Source organism: Asterias rubens, chromosome 1 (assembly GCF_902459465.1).
Source record: "Asterias rubens chromosome 1, eAstRub1.3, whole genome shotgun sequence".
Classification (NCBI taxonomy): domain Eukaryota; kingdom Metazoa; phylum Echinodermata; class Asteroidea; order Forcipulatida; family Asteriidae; genus Asterias; species Asterias rubens.
The window spans coordinates 32,542,674-32,561,985 of record NC_047062.1 but is presented as its reverse complement, the minus strand read 5'-3'; the positions used below and the strand labels follow the sequence as shown (position 1 = coordinate 32,561,985).

Genomic DNA, 19,312 nt, shown 5'->3' with positions numbered 1-19,312 from the left:
TTCCCGTTTTGGTTCTTCATAACGACATCAGTCTTGAGTTTGACCGCGGTCAATTTGGAGCGCTATGTAGCCATCGTCCACCCACACAAATATAAGATTATTTTCATGAAACAGAACAAGTACATCATGATTGCTGCCTGTTGGGTTTTGGCCGCAGTTTCAGAGTCTTTCTCCTTCTTTACGTTTGAAGAAGATGCAGTAGTTGGCTGTCATTTCAAAGGCTGGTCCAACAGAGGCGCCCAAGTGGCTTTTGGCTTGTACAGTTTCACATTCAACTTCTTCGCTCCATTCATTGTGATGATTTTTGCACAACTAAAAGTTATCTTGACGCTGAACACACAAGCGAAGATGTTAACTGCTCGAGCAGGTTAGTTATTAATGAATATGTGTATCGTTACAAAAACAATGAGGGATGCTTTGGCTCTTATCTGCAATAATCTCATCAGGTTCCCCGTTGTACTTCTTTAGTTTGAACTAAAATAGGCTGCTCAAAATATTACAGAAAGGAGTATGGCTTAAAACACATCATCCAGAACCATGATCTTGAAACAAATTAAAAACAAAAATTGATGACAAAAATGCATGGTCAACGAATCAGCCAAAAACAGCATTTTTAACCCTCAAAATAATATGTGGAACCATTGGTGAAGACTATCATAAGCTGTTGAAGAAGATTTTATCCAGCTTCGCTCACAAATTTGGAGTGTGTTTATTTAGGAAAGTTTCATGTTATTTTTCAGCCTCATTGGGTATCAATCCAAGCGACCAGCGTGAGATGTGGCAGCTCCGAGCCTCCCAAACCCTGGTGAAGACACTCATGGCCTGCGTCATCACATTCGGTGTGTGCTGGACTCCAAACCAAATCTGGTTCCTGCTCTTCAACTTTGGTGTTCCAATAGCTCCAGGTCGACATCCCCATCATCTGACTATCATCTTAGCCGTGGGTAATTCCTGCGTGAATCCAGTCATTTACACAATGACCAACAAGCCGTTCCGTAAAGGGATCAGGGAGCTGTTTTGTAAGCAGTGGGGTTCAAACCAGGTGGCTGACGGTGTGGCGACCGGCACTGTGTCTGAGACAATCTCTACTGCCCAATAGAGAAATACTTTGATGCAATGAATCCTCAGCAGAAACAATGTATGTAACATTTTTGTTTTACAACGAAAGCACATCGTACCAGACAACTCTGGGAAATCCCCGGGGATTTGGTGAAAACTGTCAGACAATACAGAAACCTCTTATGTTGTTAGTTCACAATCTTATGTTGTTACATGTAGTTCTTAATTTGTTAGTTCACAATATTCGGATGCGACAATATTCTAAGATTCCATTGCCAATTGTTCACTATTAAAGTTCTTAAATTGTTAGCTTTTAAAAAGGCAGTGGACACGATTGCTAATTACTCAAAATAATTGTTATCATAAAACCTTTCTTGATTACGAGTAATGGGGAGAGGTTGATAGTATAAAATGTGAGAAACAGCTCCCTCTGAAGTGGCGTACTTTTCGAGAAAAAAAGTAATTTTCCATGAATTTGATTTCGAGACCTCAGATATAGAATTTGAGGTCTCGTAATCAAGCATCTGAAAGCACACAACTTTGTGTGACCATGGTGCGACAAGGGTGTTTTTTCTTTCATTAATATCTCGCAACTTCAGCGACCGATTGAGCTCAAATATTCACAGGTTTGTTTGAGACACACCAACATGACCAAGTGTGAAGACTAGTATGACAATTACCAATAGTGTCCAGTGTCTAAAAACAGTCTAATGTGATGTATAATCTGCACCTTTGTGTACATGTGAAGTGACAATATTTTTAAAATCTTGCTAAATGTGGCACACAAACCAAATAAACTCATTTACACTGTAAAGAAATGTGAAACACAGCTTTAATCTCAAAGTATCATGATTACAGAACACCAGTTAATGTCATACACGAAGGTGACATTCCTTTTCAGACAAAATGAAAAGAACAATCAGACAATCAGAAAGTGTCTTGGAATTTTTTTAAGGGTATTTCACTGCAAGCAAGAAACTAATTTGCGCTGTAGGCCTAATGCTTCGGATTCCTGCATTAAACTGTTAACCTTTTAAAAAATAACCTCTGATTTCTGCACAATTAAAGTTGACATGTCTAGAGTTTTTTAAATGGTGGAGCAACTACTAGTTTTAGTTTCCCTCATATAAGATTTCTTAAACAGTGTTCTTGCTCTTCATTCTTAGGGTATTGATGGGTCCGTGTTCTCCCTTAACAAAAATAGGTCCGCTGGCCAGATGCTAGTTAAAACAATTTGACCAGACAAAATTCTCTCCCAGTGGTCCAGCTAGCCTAGTTCAGTGTTGAAAAACATCTCTATTTGATATGAGATACATGTATGAACCAGTATACACCTGGCAGACTAAAGCTTGGTTTATGTTGTTCTTCCAGCGAATACGAATGCGATACGAATGTTGGTGTCACATAAATATGTCACAACAAATAATTTGCAGCAGTTGAGCTGTGGTAAACTTTTGCAGAACATTCGCTGCATCAAATTCACGCCAAATTTGCTTCGCATTATAATCCGCAGGAAGTATGAACCTTAATGGGTTAAAAAGCAGATATTTAATTTTTTTTGTGCCATTAAAAAGAGGAAACTGCCTGTACACAAAAATATGCCACTAGTGCATCTAAAAGGAATTAAGAAGAAAAGGGAATCAAAAGATCAGCTGAAAAATTACAAGCTAAATTTCCCCCTTGGCTAGTCACTGGCAGAGCTACGGGCAAACTCTGTACATAGAATATGGGGAACAGGGATGATCATGGTTAGAAGTACATGTACATACAATGTAGTTGCATGTTACAGGACGATGAAAATTTACAAAGTTCTTTCAGCACGATTCAAACCTACCTCTGGTAAACTTTTGTTTGCATTTATGAAAATTAATTTGACAACCAAGCAGCTCTTTCCTATCATGTTTTCTAAACTAGAAATTACTAAATTCCCAGATGCTGTCTCTTTCCTTTACAAACAAGAAACCCCATTATCAGATCCAACATTCCAATTAGTGTAAGAAAAATTTGTGAAACATTATTTGTGTCGACCTACATTTCCCTTGGAAGCTTTTTACATTTGAGTGGAATCTGCCAAATGGAATATGTTGATGGATTCACAGACAGTAAGGCTGGAGAATTAATTGGAGTTAATCCATTCAAACTGTTAGTCTCAAATTAAATTAGAAATATACGGATGTATCCTTTTGCTTGACATGACTATCCTTCAGAGTTGTGGGTTTATACATGATGTGAATGATGTCAAACCAGAAAACATGATAAAGTTGGCATACATATCAAACCTTAAATGTAGATGTCATCGAGGTGATGAAGACAACTTTCATGTTGTGGTCATAAAACTATGGTTAATCAGTAACATAAACCCTTCAACTGTGTATTAAAAATGAGCCAACCTGAGGCTATTCACCATGTTCACCTTTCATTTTTGTTATCTTTTTTTGGGGGGAGTCATTTAACTTCTGTTCGTTCATGCCTTGAAATAACCCACGACGCCCACAGCGATTGCCGTGATACCCTGTTCTTTTGCTGTGGTGCCCTTTGCAAGTTCAAACATGAAGTAAAATTTTCCTTGTAGAGGTGGCTCTTATCAGAGGAACATTGCTGTGGCCCTTCAAGAAGAAAGTTTAAGGCCTGCGAGTTAACAACATGTCTGGAATAACGAGGAGGCCACAGAAGCTATTGCTCTGGTCTTGGTGTCCCTTCAAAAGTTCCCCGCCAACACTTCCATGTAGATTTCACAATGGAAGTGCCCTGTCATGCCTAGATGTAAAATGAAATTGGCCCGTGCCCTCTCAAACACAAAATTCCAAGCCTGTAATGAACCCAGGCCTGGAATCACACGTAGGCCACGGAGGCCATTGGCCCATGTCTTAGCCTTGGTGCCCCTTCAAAAGTTCCTCACAGACTTTAAGATTTTGCAATAGCTGTTCTTTGTGCGTAAAACTTGCGCGTGAGCTCAGCGTCCGTGTAGCGTTTCGCGTTATGCAAGGGGTCTATGTACATATATTTGTGACTGGTATCCTGCTTATTTTTTGCTTAGCAGAAAGGTGTTTTTAAGCATAAATCTCTGCTTAAGCAGCTCAATGAAATTGGGCCCATGTGAAGAACATCGGACCGTTACCAACACCCTTAGCTGTGCACGAAGCCGCATCTGCCAATTCGGACACCGCTTTTGGATCATCAAAACAACAAGGCTAACAACCTTACAAGATGTACTTCCCTCTCTGTGTATCGAGGTGTCAGTCAGAAACACACAGTACAGTAAGCCTTCAAGCAAGACACAAACACAAGCAACACCCTTTTCCAATCTGGATCTACCAAGAGACCTGTCCAAACAGGTTCATCAAAACCTTGCCCTAAGATCACAACGAGACCTGGCAGTCCACGGAGACATACCCCTGAGCTATTCAAGGGCAGTCCTGTTTTGAAGAAACGGACACTTGACAGTTCCCGTAACTTCCTGCCACAACTTGTTCAGTGCGTAATCTTAGCAGCCCATTCACTCCACTCATCTCTGATTTACACTGTCAATCTACACATTATGGTATGTATTATGCATGGTTCTTCCCCAGTGCTCTTACTGAGTCTCCACGGGGCTGATACAGGCGTACACCTGGGGACTCTCGTGAAGCAAAAAAAGGCAAACTTCAATTTAAGAATAGTTTTGTAAAAGGTGCTTCAAGTTATCTCTTTGAGTTTTTCAATCTAAAACTCAGTGAGCAAATAAATCTAACCCACATACTTCAATTTTTCAACTTTTTGTCTTCTTTTTAAACTGAGTGAGGTGGTCACTGTATGTAGCAAGATGGGCCACGTTGGTCCAATCTGATAGAGCTGACTAACAGCTTATTGTATTTTTTGCTTACTGTGCGAGTGTTCATTTCATAGAGCTGCTAAACTGTAAGCACACAAAAGGGCAAGCTAACCTTCCGGTGCTTACTGAATGGAAATGACTATGTCATACTGCAAAAAATATATCCATTAACAAGATTAAAACCCTTCTCGAGTGCAAAAAGATTCGCAAAAAGCCCGGTCACTGCATCGCACATAAGGTCATACATGTATGGCAGCTCCATTTGTTATCACAAATCTAAACCTTGAAATTACTTACTAACATACATACATTATATACCTTTTTTTTCTATTAAACCAATATATAAGACCCTCAAACAATTTCGGCTACAGCTACCGTTGGCAGCAATCGGAAATAGTGTAGCATTCCAATTCAAACACATTCACTCATACCTGTTCAAGCAATTTATTCTGCTATAATTAAGCACGAACATTTGCTCACCATTAACCAGCTATGAAATTGGCCACTTGTATTCGAATGAGCAAGGAAAACACTGTCAAACAATTGACGAGTGAACAGATCATACTCAATTACAGTCTCCACTGACAGACGATAACGGACCTCACTCAAGCTCGCTGCGTGTTAACCTGGATATTGACTTCCGGGAGATTTCACCCAGAAAAATCCTCCCCCAAATCCCTCTCAAATAATGTTTTTGATCGTGGTTGATGGTCCATGAAATTGCATCAGATCCCCCCAGGGGCCGAGTTACAATACCTCTTGCTAGGCGCGTCTCACAATGCATTAAATACTCAAAGCTTCTTTTATATATTGGTGATGTTCGCATTGCTGACCAACTGTGTCCCTTTGGATGGATTGTTTCTTTGGAGGAGAGATGTGATGGGTTTAGTTTCACATCTTTGGAAGTGATTGTTTTGTCTGGGGGCGATGTGTACAAGGCTGAGGAAAGATGCAATATATTTGGGGTATTTTCTTAGAGTATACATGTTTCAAAGTGCAGAAAAGCCATGCTGTAATACTTCATTACAATAAGTACATTATGTACGTGGGTGTTCATTGTGTAGATATTGTTACAGTATACCCCAATTTCCTTTCTTCAGTTTAATGTTGCATACACTTCCTTTTCCCCTTCAAGTTCTTGTTTGCCCGGAACCCTGAAATTTGATAAGCAATCCATTAAAAATTGAAAATCAAATTTTGGTTCTCATTTCAGCGCCTTGAGTACCTTGTTTGGTAGAAACGTGTGCTATATAAGACTTTGTTATATATTATATTATATTTCATTACTATGACCTAATCGCACACAGGGAGAGCAAATAAACTCACAACATTTTAAATTATTGATTAGGGTTCCATAATTTTCTTTCCTCTTCTTAATGTTGCATCTATTACATTCCCCCTTTAAAGGCAGTGGACACTATTGGTAATTACTCAAAATAATGAGTAATGAGTAATCGGGAGAGGTTGATAGTATAAAGCATTGTGAGAAACGGCTCCCTCTGAAGTGACGTAGTTTTCGAGAAAGAAGTAATTTTCCACTAATTTGTTTAGAATTTGAGGTCTCGAAATCAAGCATCAGAAAGCACACAACTTCGTGTGACAATGGTGTTTTTTTATTTCATAGTTATCTCGGAACTCCGACGACCAATCAAGCTCAAATTTTCACAGGTTTGTTATTTTATCCATATGTTGAGATACACCAAGTGAGGAGACTGGTCTTTGACATTTACCAATAGTGTCCATTGTCTTTAAATTCTTTTTTACACACCAATCATAATATTTGATTACCCAAAATTGTTTTTTTCTTTAAAACCAAGCAACACACATTTTCTAAGAAAAGAGACAGCAAATAAACACACACAATTTCAAATACTTTACACTTCTGAATGGCTAAATAACAGGTCAACTTGTTTTGCTTTTGCAAACCATTCCCATGAGTTTCCCTTTCCATTTTTTTTTTAAGGTTGCATACATTTCTTTCTCTCCTTCAAATTCTTGTTTACACACCAACCATAATCTTTAATTCAACAAAATTGTGTTAAATTCATTTCTTTTACACTTCTGAATGGCTAAATAACAGGTCAACTTGTTTTGCTTTTGCAAACCATTCCCATGAGTTTCCCTTCCATGTTTTTTTAAGGTTGCATACATTTCTTTCTCCCCTTCAAATTCTTGTTTACACACCAACCATAATCTTTAATTAAACAAAATTGTGTTAAATTCATTTGTTTTAAACTTCTGAATGGCTCAACAACAGGTCAACTTGTTTCGCTTTAGAAAACATAATTCCCACAGAAGTTTATCCCCACTTTAACCGATATTTTGGGACAGAAAGATTTCCATTCTGAAAGAAGGAGGGAGTATAAATCTTTAAAGCCTTGAGGCTACCTATCATCTTCATCACATCCATGATCCCTTTGGGGCTCAGTTATAGTATGCCCCAATTTCCTTTCTGAGCGCTTTACACACATCAGGCTTCATCACAGGCTCAACAGACCCATGGATTCACTTGCAAGACAAGTCAATGCTTTCCATTTCCAGTACATCTTTAAGAAAAGACATCACAGAACGGCTCGATGACAAAATCCCCTCTGGCTAAAGATGTATCTCATCCAACCCCCAACCCCCTTCTACTAGCTCATCTCAATTTCCAACTTTTTATGATAAAAATAGTCTTTTCTTTTTACAAATAAGTCTTCTTCGTGTTTTGATCATTAGAATGACTCTTTTTCCAATAGAGTAATACTCCGTCATAGGTATGACTTACATCGTAGGACGTGTTGGCAAATCCGAAAATTGATCATGTACATGTAAGCTCAAAATGTTTACTGGCCCAGAATCGTTTTAAACGAGACCAGAACAGTTTAACATGCAAAATGTTTGTAATTGAAAAGGCCCTAAGACATATGCTGCAAGAGAAAATTTAACTCATTTGTCTATATATGGGTACACATTGTATACTGCTTTAATCAAGAGAATTGATAGGTGTTTATCAGACTCATAGTCAACATTCGAACATAAATTGTTTTTGTCAAAAAAGTATGATTACGCAGTGTGGTTTAATTCATCAACTACAAAACACAAGACGGCCGGACTTGTCCAGTCAAGATTTTACAGGCCTAACAAAAAACCACTGGCCTCTGGCTTGTTGTCCAGTGTAAAATTCAATCCCTAAACAGTGATATATTATTCAACCATGCTACGGAACCGTAAATTTTGTTTAATTTTGTTGACTTGCTAAAACATGTTGAGAAAGCACAAACATGTGTGTGAGAGTCCATGGCAGATTGGCAAGTTTCGTTAAATTGGTTCCAGTATTAGGCCAATACAATGCCCCAAAGAAACCTTTCAGCTGCCGGGTCTCAGAACCAAAATGAAAATAAACTGACAGCCAAGGGGTCATATTTCCACCAAAAGTGCAAGTGATCATCAGGAAGCCCTGCATCTCGTTGGAATGTTTAGGGTGTCGATAAACTCCTCTCTTTAGAGGGTGATATCCATATAAACATGCACCCATGTCAGACATCAGGGACTCACAAAAGCCTTCTGAAAACATCTGCTTGATTGTTCACCCTCCGACACCATCGGAGCAGTTTGATTAAAATTGAATTCTTACACAAAGGTTGGGACGGTGGTGAAAATCAACCACTTCCCAACGTCAACTTTAATCTGCACTTTTGAAAAGGTTTGTGGGTTTACTCGAGGAAACGCATGAGCTTAACAAAATATACTACTAATCAATATGCCATTCAGCCGTATATTTGTGGACAAATCATTAAATACTATTGAAAACATTTAGGCTTTTATGTTTTAAGAAAACAGTATACGACTGTTACATGCGTTTTCTGTACACAAAACAGCTTTTAAAACATTTAGGCTTTCACATTTTAAGAAAACAGTAAATGACAGTCACATTAGCTGTTAATTTAATTTGCATCAGGAATAAAGAATATTATTTGTGCTTTACCCATAAACCGATTTATGTTATAAAGCACTATTTACTCAGTACTTTCCCAGAGTCCTGTTAAAGCCATTGGACCCTTTCGGTAAACAGTATTGTCCAAGTCCCACACTTCATGTATCACAACTTATATATAAAATAACAATCCTGTGGAAATTTAGGCTCAATCAGACATTGGAGTCGGGAGAAAATAACGGGAAAACCCACTCCTGTTTTCGCGCGTTTCGACGTGTCATGACATGTGTTTATAACAAATCCGTAATTCTCGCTAACGAGAATTTATATTGTTTTACCGTTTTCTCAAAAAGTAAAGCATTTCATGGACTAATATTTCAAGAGAAGTCTTTCACCATTACCTTCTGTAAACCCTGTAAATTATTTGTAAATCTGTGAACTTTTTTTTCTTCTTTCTGTACCGAAAGGGTCCAATGGCTTTAAAAAACAAAATCCACTTATAAGCATGTTACTCTCGTAGGATTCAAGACCGTTGCTATTCTAGAGCAGATGTCAAAACCACTAGACCATCAAGCTTTCCCATAAGCTACAGTAGTACGCATCTAACTACAGAGGATACTACATTAAGATTATTTCTCACTTTAACAAGATCCGACACCAAGTGAAAACTCAACACCCTTAGTCATGAAAGTGTTGGACTTTGATTATGGTGGTACGCATGATCCCATTCAAAGCATGGTCAGTTTTATACTAGTGCGGTCTTCAAAACAACAGAATCCAACAAAACATGCTGTTGGATTTAGAAGGTTTGGGGCGGTTACTTGAGTTAATACTATTTACTAAATAGTATTGTATTTTCTTAACAGGTATTGCCCCTTTACACAAGAGGAAATAGAAAGGGTCGCTTGCTAAGAATTTTTTTTTTACAAAATGTACTCTTTTTTGTACTGTCCAGGATCCCTAAGTTGCATCCTGCATCACATACAAAAATTAAACAATAAAAGAAGGTGGGGGCAAGAGTGTTGCTTAAAAAAAGGGAATCTTAAAGACAACCCCTTGAGTAAACTCCTCTACAGGTGAAGCATTTCCAGTGAACTGGGTGTTGCTCTGTTCTCGCATCAATGCTATTCCAAGGGGGTGCTAGTTCACGCCAAACTTGCTCAGAGATAAATTTCCGCATCGGCGGTTCCATCATTTCTCGCATGACATTGCAAACTCATCAGGACGGCAATGAGAAAGCCAATAAAATGATTGGGATCAGAGAGAATGGAAGTGAGAGGGGGAGGGACAAGGGGGGGCAACACTGCGAGACGATGGGGTACCTAGGGACAAGCAGATGGTTCAAGCAGAGGCTCTTCATTGATTTATCCAACTGCAAGAGAATCCTCTACAGATGGACTCCGGAGGGACTTGTGCATGGAATGATGCTACAGTATTCATTGTAATATCCATTCAGTGCAAGGCATACTGGGGGAGACCTCTATACAGGCAGGCAGTAACAATGCATAACTCTACATATCTGAGAATACTGCGCAACATCGATCGATGCATAAAGTATTAACACGTACAGATTACAAGAAGAGAGTTATTTTAGTAATTCTACAAATGAAGGACTGGAGTCGTAGAATTTGGATAAGTTCTCAATTTACAAAGGCATACATTCTAACCTACAGTATGAAACAATCTATCTAGACAGCCATTACAATGTGAAGAATATGCTGATTTGGGATGTCGACCAAAAGCAACTGTCACCATGGGCACATTGCCACCTACTCCTAACAGTGGAACACAAATCCTTTCGAATCACACTTTATACACTCATGCACAACATTAGTGTTTCAAAACCTAATCAAACAAGTACACATTGCAACATTAAGTAGAATGAGCAGGAAACATTTTGAAAACGAGCTCATACAGTGAACTACAGCAGCTAGATTGTCCCGAATCACAATGGTCCCTACCTAATTGTGTGGGTTTTCTTCCCACATCTAAAACTAAAAACTTCCTTCATTTTCTTCTCTCCATTGGGTTCTTGGCTAGTATAGTAAATAAGTTTGATTTTCCGAGAGTCCTTGGCTTCATAACCAGAATAAATGAAATGAAATCTCAACAACCTTGATGATTGTGTGAGTTCGACGAAGAATTACGATGAGCCTGGTCAAACGTGGTTCAATTTATTCTACGAACCCAGCCCCGATAAATACCCAAGGACTTATTTTCCACAATATCAGGAAAACCGGATGAAAAAACAAAATTGACTACTGAATCAGAAGTCATAGACTTCCCAGCAAAGAGGCATGACATGGGTGGCTGACTTCAACTCCCTTCACTGATAACAAGGATAAAACAATTTCTGAGCCGATTAAGCACAAAAAAAAGATAAGCACAACACAATCGTGCTTACCAGATTAAGGTTAACAGCTAAACTACCAAGTCACATAAACAATGTGTTACTGGTATCCAGCTTATTTTCTGCTTAGCTGAAAACTGATCAGCAAAATGTTCCCACTTTAAGCAGCTCTATAAAATTGGGTCAAGAACAGAAACGCCGCCGCCCCCCAAGTGTAATTAAGAGGCTGATAGTTGAGGAATCCAGTATGTCCGAAACATGTAAAAAGATGAAAGATTTGCCTGGCTCTTCTGCCGTAATAATTTCCAGGGTTTTATGGGATATAGCCGGCCCCAGGGAATAGATGGATCTAACTCCATATTCACATTAGAGACTCTTCCTCACTTCAGATATTCAAAGAACTACTCCTTCCTCTTTTCCCTTTCTGTTTAGCTTTGGCTATAGGTTCTACATTGCAGCTTCGCTGTGATGCACTTTGGTCTTGTTAAAAGCACTATATCATGGCAAGACCAGTTCTCAAAAAAACCTACATTAATCTACCCAGTAAGTAGATATGATGGTATTACCGCAACCAGATGCACATTGATACCAAACCATGTAATGCCTCAAATTTCATCAAAACCCCTTTTTATTTTTGTATAAACAAAATATTTGTTGCTTTTTGACAGACAAGAAAAACATACCCTGTATATTTAAAACTTTTTGTTGCTAAGACTTAAAATCTCTCACTCGGGAAAACAAACATTGAATCCGGTGAAATATGTGCTCTACCACACGAGGGCGACATTTGATAGATAAACTGTGTTTTCCCAACACATTTTCCCCCGGTAATTAACTAAATGTATCCCTGCTTAAGATTAGGGTTGAGCAAGACAACTCTTGATTTTGGAATATCCAGTTTTCATTTGACCCTAGAAAAAATGCATCAGGTTTGAAATGAACTATCAAGTATTCATAAAAAAAAATCAAAAAAATAAAACCATTTCAAATACCATGCTCTAAATTTCTCAGAAGAGCTTTCAAAACCGAACATAATAATGCTCCAGTGGGCTTCAGCTAAACTTGCAAAATTTGAACGCCCAGTTTGGGAAAAACCTGAAGAGATCCCTTGGGATTTCCAAGGAACTCCAAGGGGGTTTTGTTTGCTGGGAGTTAGTCAGGTAGTTTGAACACCAGGCTCTTGGTTGAGGGAATGATAGATACAAAACTTACCTCCACAGCAGTATGACATGATCTTAGAACTCCTGTTCCAGTTGCATGCATCTGTGCTAAGTTGTAGAAGCCCAATATGTGTCCGGACTGGGAGGCCAAATTGAAGTATTTGACGGCCATCTTGTAGTCGCGCTGGACACCAAGACCATCTGTTGAAAACAATGTAAAAATACAGTAGAGTTTTTATTTAGAAAAATGTATACCACGTCAATCTTGTCAATATAGTGATAAACTACATTGATTATTAAAAGAATTTTCAACAATGAACGAGCTTGTCCTTTCTTGTGAAAACTGCAGCTTAACTGCACTGGCAAGCTTCTTTAAAAAAAAATTCAATGAAAAATGCCCAACTTATTAAATTTTGTGATCATATGAAAAGAAAGGGAATTATATGAAAAGAAAGACAATTTTTTGTTATTTAAGTGTGAGAATGGGACTTTGTTGGACCAATAAACCTGCTACAATTGCTTCCATCACTTCATTGGAAAGTTTACATTATGGCAAATCAATTGGTCATCAAAGTTGCTAGACAAACCTGAATGAAAAAATGCTGTGAATAATAAGCAACGTGTGTGGCCGTTGGGTTGCCGGTGCTGCATACTCTTAAGGAGTTGAGATGTTTAAGATTTACAGAGTTAATTGTAACATGTTTTCAGGGGCTGTACTCGGTTTGTAAAAGCACAATAATTATCACTACTAATATTGAATGTATTTGCTTCACCAAATCCAATCTTCAAGGCACTCATCAACCATCCCTTCAAAGTGACCTTTCACTCTTTGTCCTTCAACTCATATCGTTAAAAAATAACTACGATTTCTCTCCGATCCGTTTCAACCCCCGTACGGAAACAATGAGAGAAGAGCCTATTTCCATAAAGGGCACACACTACAGGTGGCATTCCATATCTCTGTTCGCTTTGTGTAGCGATAAAGAGCAACACCGTTGACTGATGGAGGGCCTTATTTGTTCCCCGGTCCAACCACGTTACCAAACAACACAACACCTGCTCCAGCTTCCCCTCTAATCTCTCATCTTTTCAACGACAAGCCATTCCAGGAAGCATTCCAGGAAGCGCTTCCCAACATCTAGGATTAACAATTTATACAAGCGGCTCTTTCAAAAAGCTCCAACTAATCTCCTATCATAGAGATAGTTCCAACATTAATTTATCAATATAATTTCAACATTGACAGATATTGTAACTCTGTTCCTGCAGCCAACAATGGGGTAAATTTTATGCAAGTCTGTCAACAACAAATAATTGTTTTAAATCATTACGAAAAGTGCAATGGATCACGTCACATCACATTCAGGCTGCCAAACTCTCTGCTTACGATCACTATTCTCCGCTTACTGTGCAAGCGCCGAATATCTGGCTAGCTGTGTAAGTGATGGAGCATGCATGCGCACAAGCCAAAATTCCCTGCTAACCCTTGAAATACGCTTGAAGTAAGCTCAGACTTCTCTGCTTCAGTACATGTACAGTAGGTGCTGATTCTTTGCTTGCGGTAAGCAGAGCCATGAAATTGGGCCCTGGTCATTGCCTTGGTGCACCTAGAATGTTCCAGGGCCAAATTTCACAGAGTTGTTTAAGCAGAAGAAATTGCTTAAAGTCACCTGGAAATATAATTGTTTTTCTTTCAAACATAAGAGTATATGCTTACGAACAATAAAACAATTTTTTTAGTAATTGTTTGTCACGATTTATATGTTTAAAATATATATAAAGTTGTTTGGGGGGCTGACTCCGCCTACCCCTTTTGTGACGTCATTCAAGGCAGACTTTGCCTGCAATGCGTATAGTAAACACACGTGCAAAGTACATGTACGTTCAAGTCGTGAGTTGGTACATTTCAAAAAGTGTTTTTCTGCATTCAGCAACAATATACCTGGTCGGCATTTTTTTTTTTTTTTTTTTTTTTTAAACGTACAAACTCACGACTTGGTCCGTACATGTACTTTGCAATTGTGTTTACTCTACGCATTACGGCAAAGTCTGCCTCGATTGACGTCACGAACAGCGCCCTCACGGGTCGGGGTCTACTCTTAAATTTGTAAATAACATAAGAACTGATTTTTTAAAACCTTAGTTAACTGTTTATTCACATTCAACTCATCAAAACACATATATTAGTGACAAAAGCTTTATTTTGAAAAAATACCACTTCCAGGTGACTTTAAGAAATGAGCAGGATACCAGAACGGGGCCAGAACAAACTCAAGTTTTCCTCATAGAGTTGCAAGGGGAAAAAAATACTTTGCACAACAAGAACACTCCCAAATGATTTGGTCATGGATTTACTGGCTAGAAGATGGAACCACGCAGGCCAGCTGGGCCTACGGACATTGCTCAGCTCCGATGCACCATGTGCGCCAATATGCATGCAATCTTTCAACCTGGTGATGAAGTTTGTGTCACTGATATCCTTATCCATATTCATGTAGATCTTCAAGTGTTGGTTTGTTACATGAGTGTTAATTCCAATGTGAAAGGATACACTCTAGCCTGAACAAGTATGTATTGCCAATAGGGTTTGTATGTGTTATTCTGATGTATAATTCTAAACATACAATAATTGAATTCAAGAATAGATCTAGTAACCACACAATGTACTTATGGGTGTATGTGATAGACATATAGTAACACAATAAAGTATACCACATTGAATTGATAAAGTTAGAAGTTTTTCCAATTGTTATCTTAAAAAAAAAAAAAAAAAGGGAACTTCTTCTTTTTCTTACTTTTTGCGTGCAACCTTCAAATCCTACAATGTAATTGAAGATAACGGTTAACCGCACTGCCAGACACATCAGGGCAAACCCATTTTTTTAGTCTTTAATGTGCATTGAAATTTTTTTTATAATACATGGGCTACAGCTATACGTCCCATGCGAAGGATGAACAAAAAAGTGTCTTGCTTATGGAAAAACGTGTCAAGACCGGGTCTCGAACCCACACTCTGCTGATTAATAGAGCTTAAAACCAAACAGCAGATTTCATACGTATGGACAAGCTGATTTTCTTTACCAAGCCAACTTAAAAAGTCTGAATTCAGATCAAAGACTGAAATTTCTCAACACTGGAAATGCAAAATGTTCCTTAATTGTCCTTTTTTCTTATAAACCTACTGTTTATCATGTTTTTATTTCAAAGCCTTTGGCCTGGTCCAGCACACACCATTCAAAGCGCAGGTGCTTTGAGAATTGTCCGTTAAGAACTAAAGTGCATGTAATACGGTATGGATTTTCCACAATGTATTTCCTCTGTTGATGTGGATTCTAATAAGCCAATATCTCTTTGGAGGTGAGGCTATTTTTTACTTCATAGTTTGGTAATAGAAAGCAGATGGTTAAAGTGAAAAATTAAGGTACAAATAAAAACAGATTTAAATTGGCACTAGCCATAAACTGATTACAACTTACAAGCAGAAAAAAACAAAAACAAGAATGGTGTGCTGACAACACAAATGCCCCGCTGAGATAGGAGTTGCTACACCAAGTCCTTTTTGAGTTATTGTTGTAGCCAAAATGAGCCTAATATTTGTCTGAGGGGGTCCGAAACAATAGCCGTCTAGGAAATCCCATGAGTAATCCACAAATCAAGTTTGAAATTGATACGCCAAGTCCTTCTTGAGATACATGTATCACTCGGACAACATTTCTTTTGTTTTAGCCATAACAAGCTTAATATTTATCGGAGGGGATCCAAAAACAATAGGCTTCTGGGGGATCCCATGACTAATCCACAAATCAAGTTTGAAATTGATACGCCAAGTCCTTCTTGAGATACATGTATCACTCGGACAACATTTCTTTTGTTTTAGCCATAACAAGCTTAATATTTATCGGAGGGGATCCAAAAACAATAGGCTTCTGGGGGATCCCATGACTAATCCACAAATCAAGTTTGAAATTGATACGCCAAGTCCTTCTTGAGATACATGTATCACTCGGACAACATTTCTTTTGTTTTAGCCATAACAAGCTTAATATTTATCGGAGGGGATCCAAAAACAATAGGCTTCTGGGGGATCCCATGACTAATCCACAAACCAAGTTTGGAGTTGATACGCCAAGTCATTCTTGAGATATCGCTCGAACAACATTTCTTTTGTTGAGCCATGATGAGCTTAATATTTATCTGAGGGGGTCCAAAAACAATAGGCTTCTGGGGGATCCCATGACCAATCCACAAACCAAGTTTGGAGTTGATACGCGAAGTCCTTCTTGAGTAGGAGGGTTGACTACGTATGTACAGTATACGTGTACATTGTACTTGCAGTCACCACATAATATCACATCGCATACTTTATCTATCATTTCATCAACCATCATTAATGGACATACAATAGGAGGGTTAACATTTTTGCAACAGTGACAGTTGTACACAAACAAAACCCGGGATAAAAAAAAAACAGTAGCACCTGCCAATCCCATCAACTACATGTACAAACAGATTAAAAGTTACGACAAAACTCAATTACTAATAAAATCTTCCATCAGAGTCAAGTTCTTTCCTGGATTGAAATTGTCTCAATATTTCAACGAGAGAAATAACTGTGATGAAACAAAAACAAATGCCGCATAATAGTGGTGTCAACCAACTCACACACAGTGAGGAATGTAAGTGGTTTAGGGACCGAAGATTTCTTGTCAGATAATATTACAGAGGAATGTCTGGTTGATGCTTATAGAGCCAATTGATTCTTGATTTCATTATCAAATAAAATGTGAGTGAATAAACTAATAAACACCAAGAGTACAGTGTGTTTGTTTTTATGTCGCAAGACTACTTGCACTATTTTTGTGGCTGAACTCTAAAATTAAATATTTGTGTTAATGTATGTTTGTTATTTGAGCTTACTGGATAGGGATTGTTAAAGAATGACAAACTTTAGAGACAAATGTAGAGTAAATAGACTGACAAACTGCAGTGTTAAAGAAAGTCAAGCTGTAGTGACATACTGTAATGTAAAGTATGACTTATTGTAATAACGTAATGACCACTTCTAGACCAATCAGCTTGTCTACTTGCTCCGCATGACCACTTCTAGACCAATCAGCTTGTCTCCCTGCTCCACATGACCACTTCTAGACCAATCAGCTTGTCTAAATGTATCAAATGACCACTTCTAGACCAGCCAGCTCGCTTGTATCACATGACCACTTCTGGACCAATCGGCTTTTCAAGTTAACTGTACCACTTGACACCAGACCAATCAGCTTATCTTAAGTGTTTGATTAATAACTACAGAGAAAATATCTGAAATTATATCTTGTATTATTATCAGTAGAAAACAAAGTTGAAGGGGTTACTCACTGTAAAACATGGTCCCAAGTTGTAGTTGTCCATCGACCCAACCCTGTTCAGCTGCAGCTTGGAAATACTGGAAGGCCTTAGCATAATCCTATACAAAGAAGAAAAATAAACACATTTGATTGAAAGATGTCCACTAATTAATAACTCAACGTCAGGAACCAATCCCGTTTCCGGGCTTGTTGTTTTCCTCGTTCATTAGGTACCTACCCAACCATGACATTTAATTACAATCAGGTGTACCCATCTGTACTTGTGTTTGTAATAACCCCCTCTCCATATTTAATCAAGTAATGCTTCATTCCAAAACACTAACCTCTCCAGACATGCGTAATAATCGATTAAACAATTTGCTCTTGATCACTGCAATTCGGAAAACAACAAATCGCACTAGCCCAAAGCACTTTTAATGGTGAGTTGTTGATGATGGTTTAGGGCTTAACATTTGAACCTTAGTATAGCCTTTCTCAAAGGCTAAATGACAACACTCACATACAGGGGCATTATTATGTATCAGATGCAGTCAGGTGGAAAAGATGTATGGGTTGAAAACCAAAGAGCAGAGATGAGACAAGTTTAAATCTCTGTAGAGCAATTCTCTGTAGAATAATTCTCTGTAGAGTAATTCTCTGTCAAGTATTTCTCTATCGAGTTATTCTATGCCAAAATATTCACCTTCAAGTAATTCTTTCACCCTCTGTTGATTAATTTTCTGTCAAGTTATTCTTTGTATGAGTTATTTTCTGTGGAGTAAATCGGTTTGAGTAATCCTCTGTAGAGTGTTTGTAGAGTATTTATCTGTACATGCTGTATGAGTATTTCTCTGTTGAGTAATTCTCTGTCGAGCAATTTACTCTCTGAGTAATTATATGTAGAGTAATTATCTATAGAGTTATTCTCTGTAGTGTAGTTCTCTGTAAAATATTTTCTGTCACATACATGTACATGACATTTATTGTCAAGTAATTCACTTTATGAGTAAATAATTGTAGAGTGATTAATTGTAGAGTAATTCTATCTAGAGTAAAAAGTAACTCTCTGTAGAGTAGTTATCTGCACAGTATTTCTGTGTTGAATAATTCTGTCGTAAAATTCACTCTATGAGTAATTCTCCAAAGAGTAATCTCTACAGAGTAGTACAGGCCTGTACAGGTGTATGCTTTGTTTTAAAAAGGGCAAGGGAACAAGGCATATAATTCTCTGTAGAGTAATTTTCCACAAGGATCAAATTTTCTTGTTGTAAAATGTATACATGTAGGTGGTTGAGTTTAATGTATTGATCAAATTGATCATCCATCGATCTATCTGCTGGCTATAAATCAATAATAACCAAAAGGCTAAAGTGCAAATCCCCCTGTGTCCCTCCCTCCTTCCGGACAGACAAAGGTAATATTTCTACCCAAGGGGATGTTTACCAGCCGCAATGAGAATTCAATTTGTGGAGTCAGTAAGGTGTTAAACTACCCAACAGGTTGGTCAGTGGACAGGATTAACCTTCAGGGTATGACACTTCCCGGTGCACTGAAGAGAACCGTCTTAGAGTGATAGCACTCTTCGGTCAGACTCAAACCATCTTATCTTTGAAACTTCCTAAACTTTCAATCTATAAGTAACTAAAAAATATACTAAGCAGTGTTGTAAGCTAG

At 38.1% G+C, this 19,312-nt stretch overlaps 1 protein-coding gene across 2 annotated transcripts in view; it reads right to left on the bottom strand.

The window, feature by feature from the left end:
- LOC117290893 (protein sel-1 homolog 1-like) overlaps positions 1-19,312 on the bottom strand; it is a 61,183-nt gene that overhangs the window by 29,844 nt on the left and 12,027 nt on the right. For both annotated transcript variants that reach the window (XM_033772466.1, XM_033772474.1), the window contains exons 12-13: positions 17,670-17,757; positions 12,349-12,497 (exon numbers count right to left, since the gene is read on the bottom strand). In XM_033772466.1, the coding sequence (XP_033628357.1) occupies positions 12,349-12,497; positions 17,670-17,757 (237 nt within the window). The remainder of the gene's footprint in view (positions 1-12,348; positions 12,498-17,669; positions 17,758-19,312) is intronic.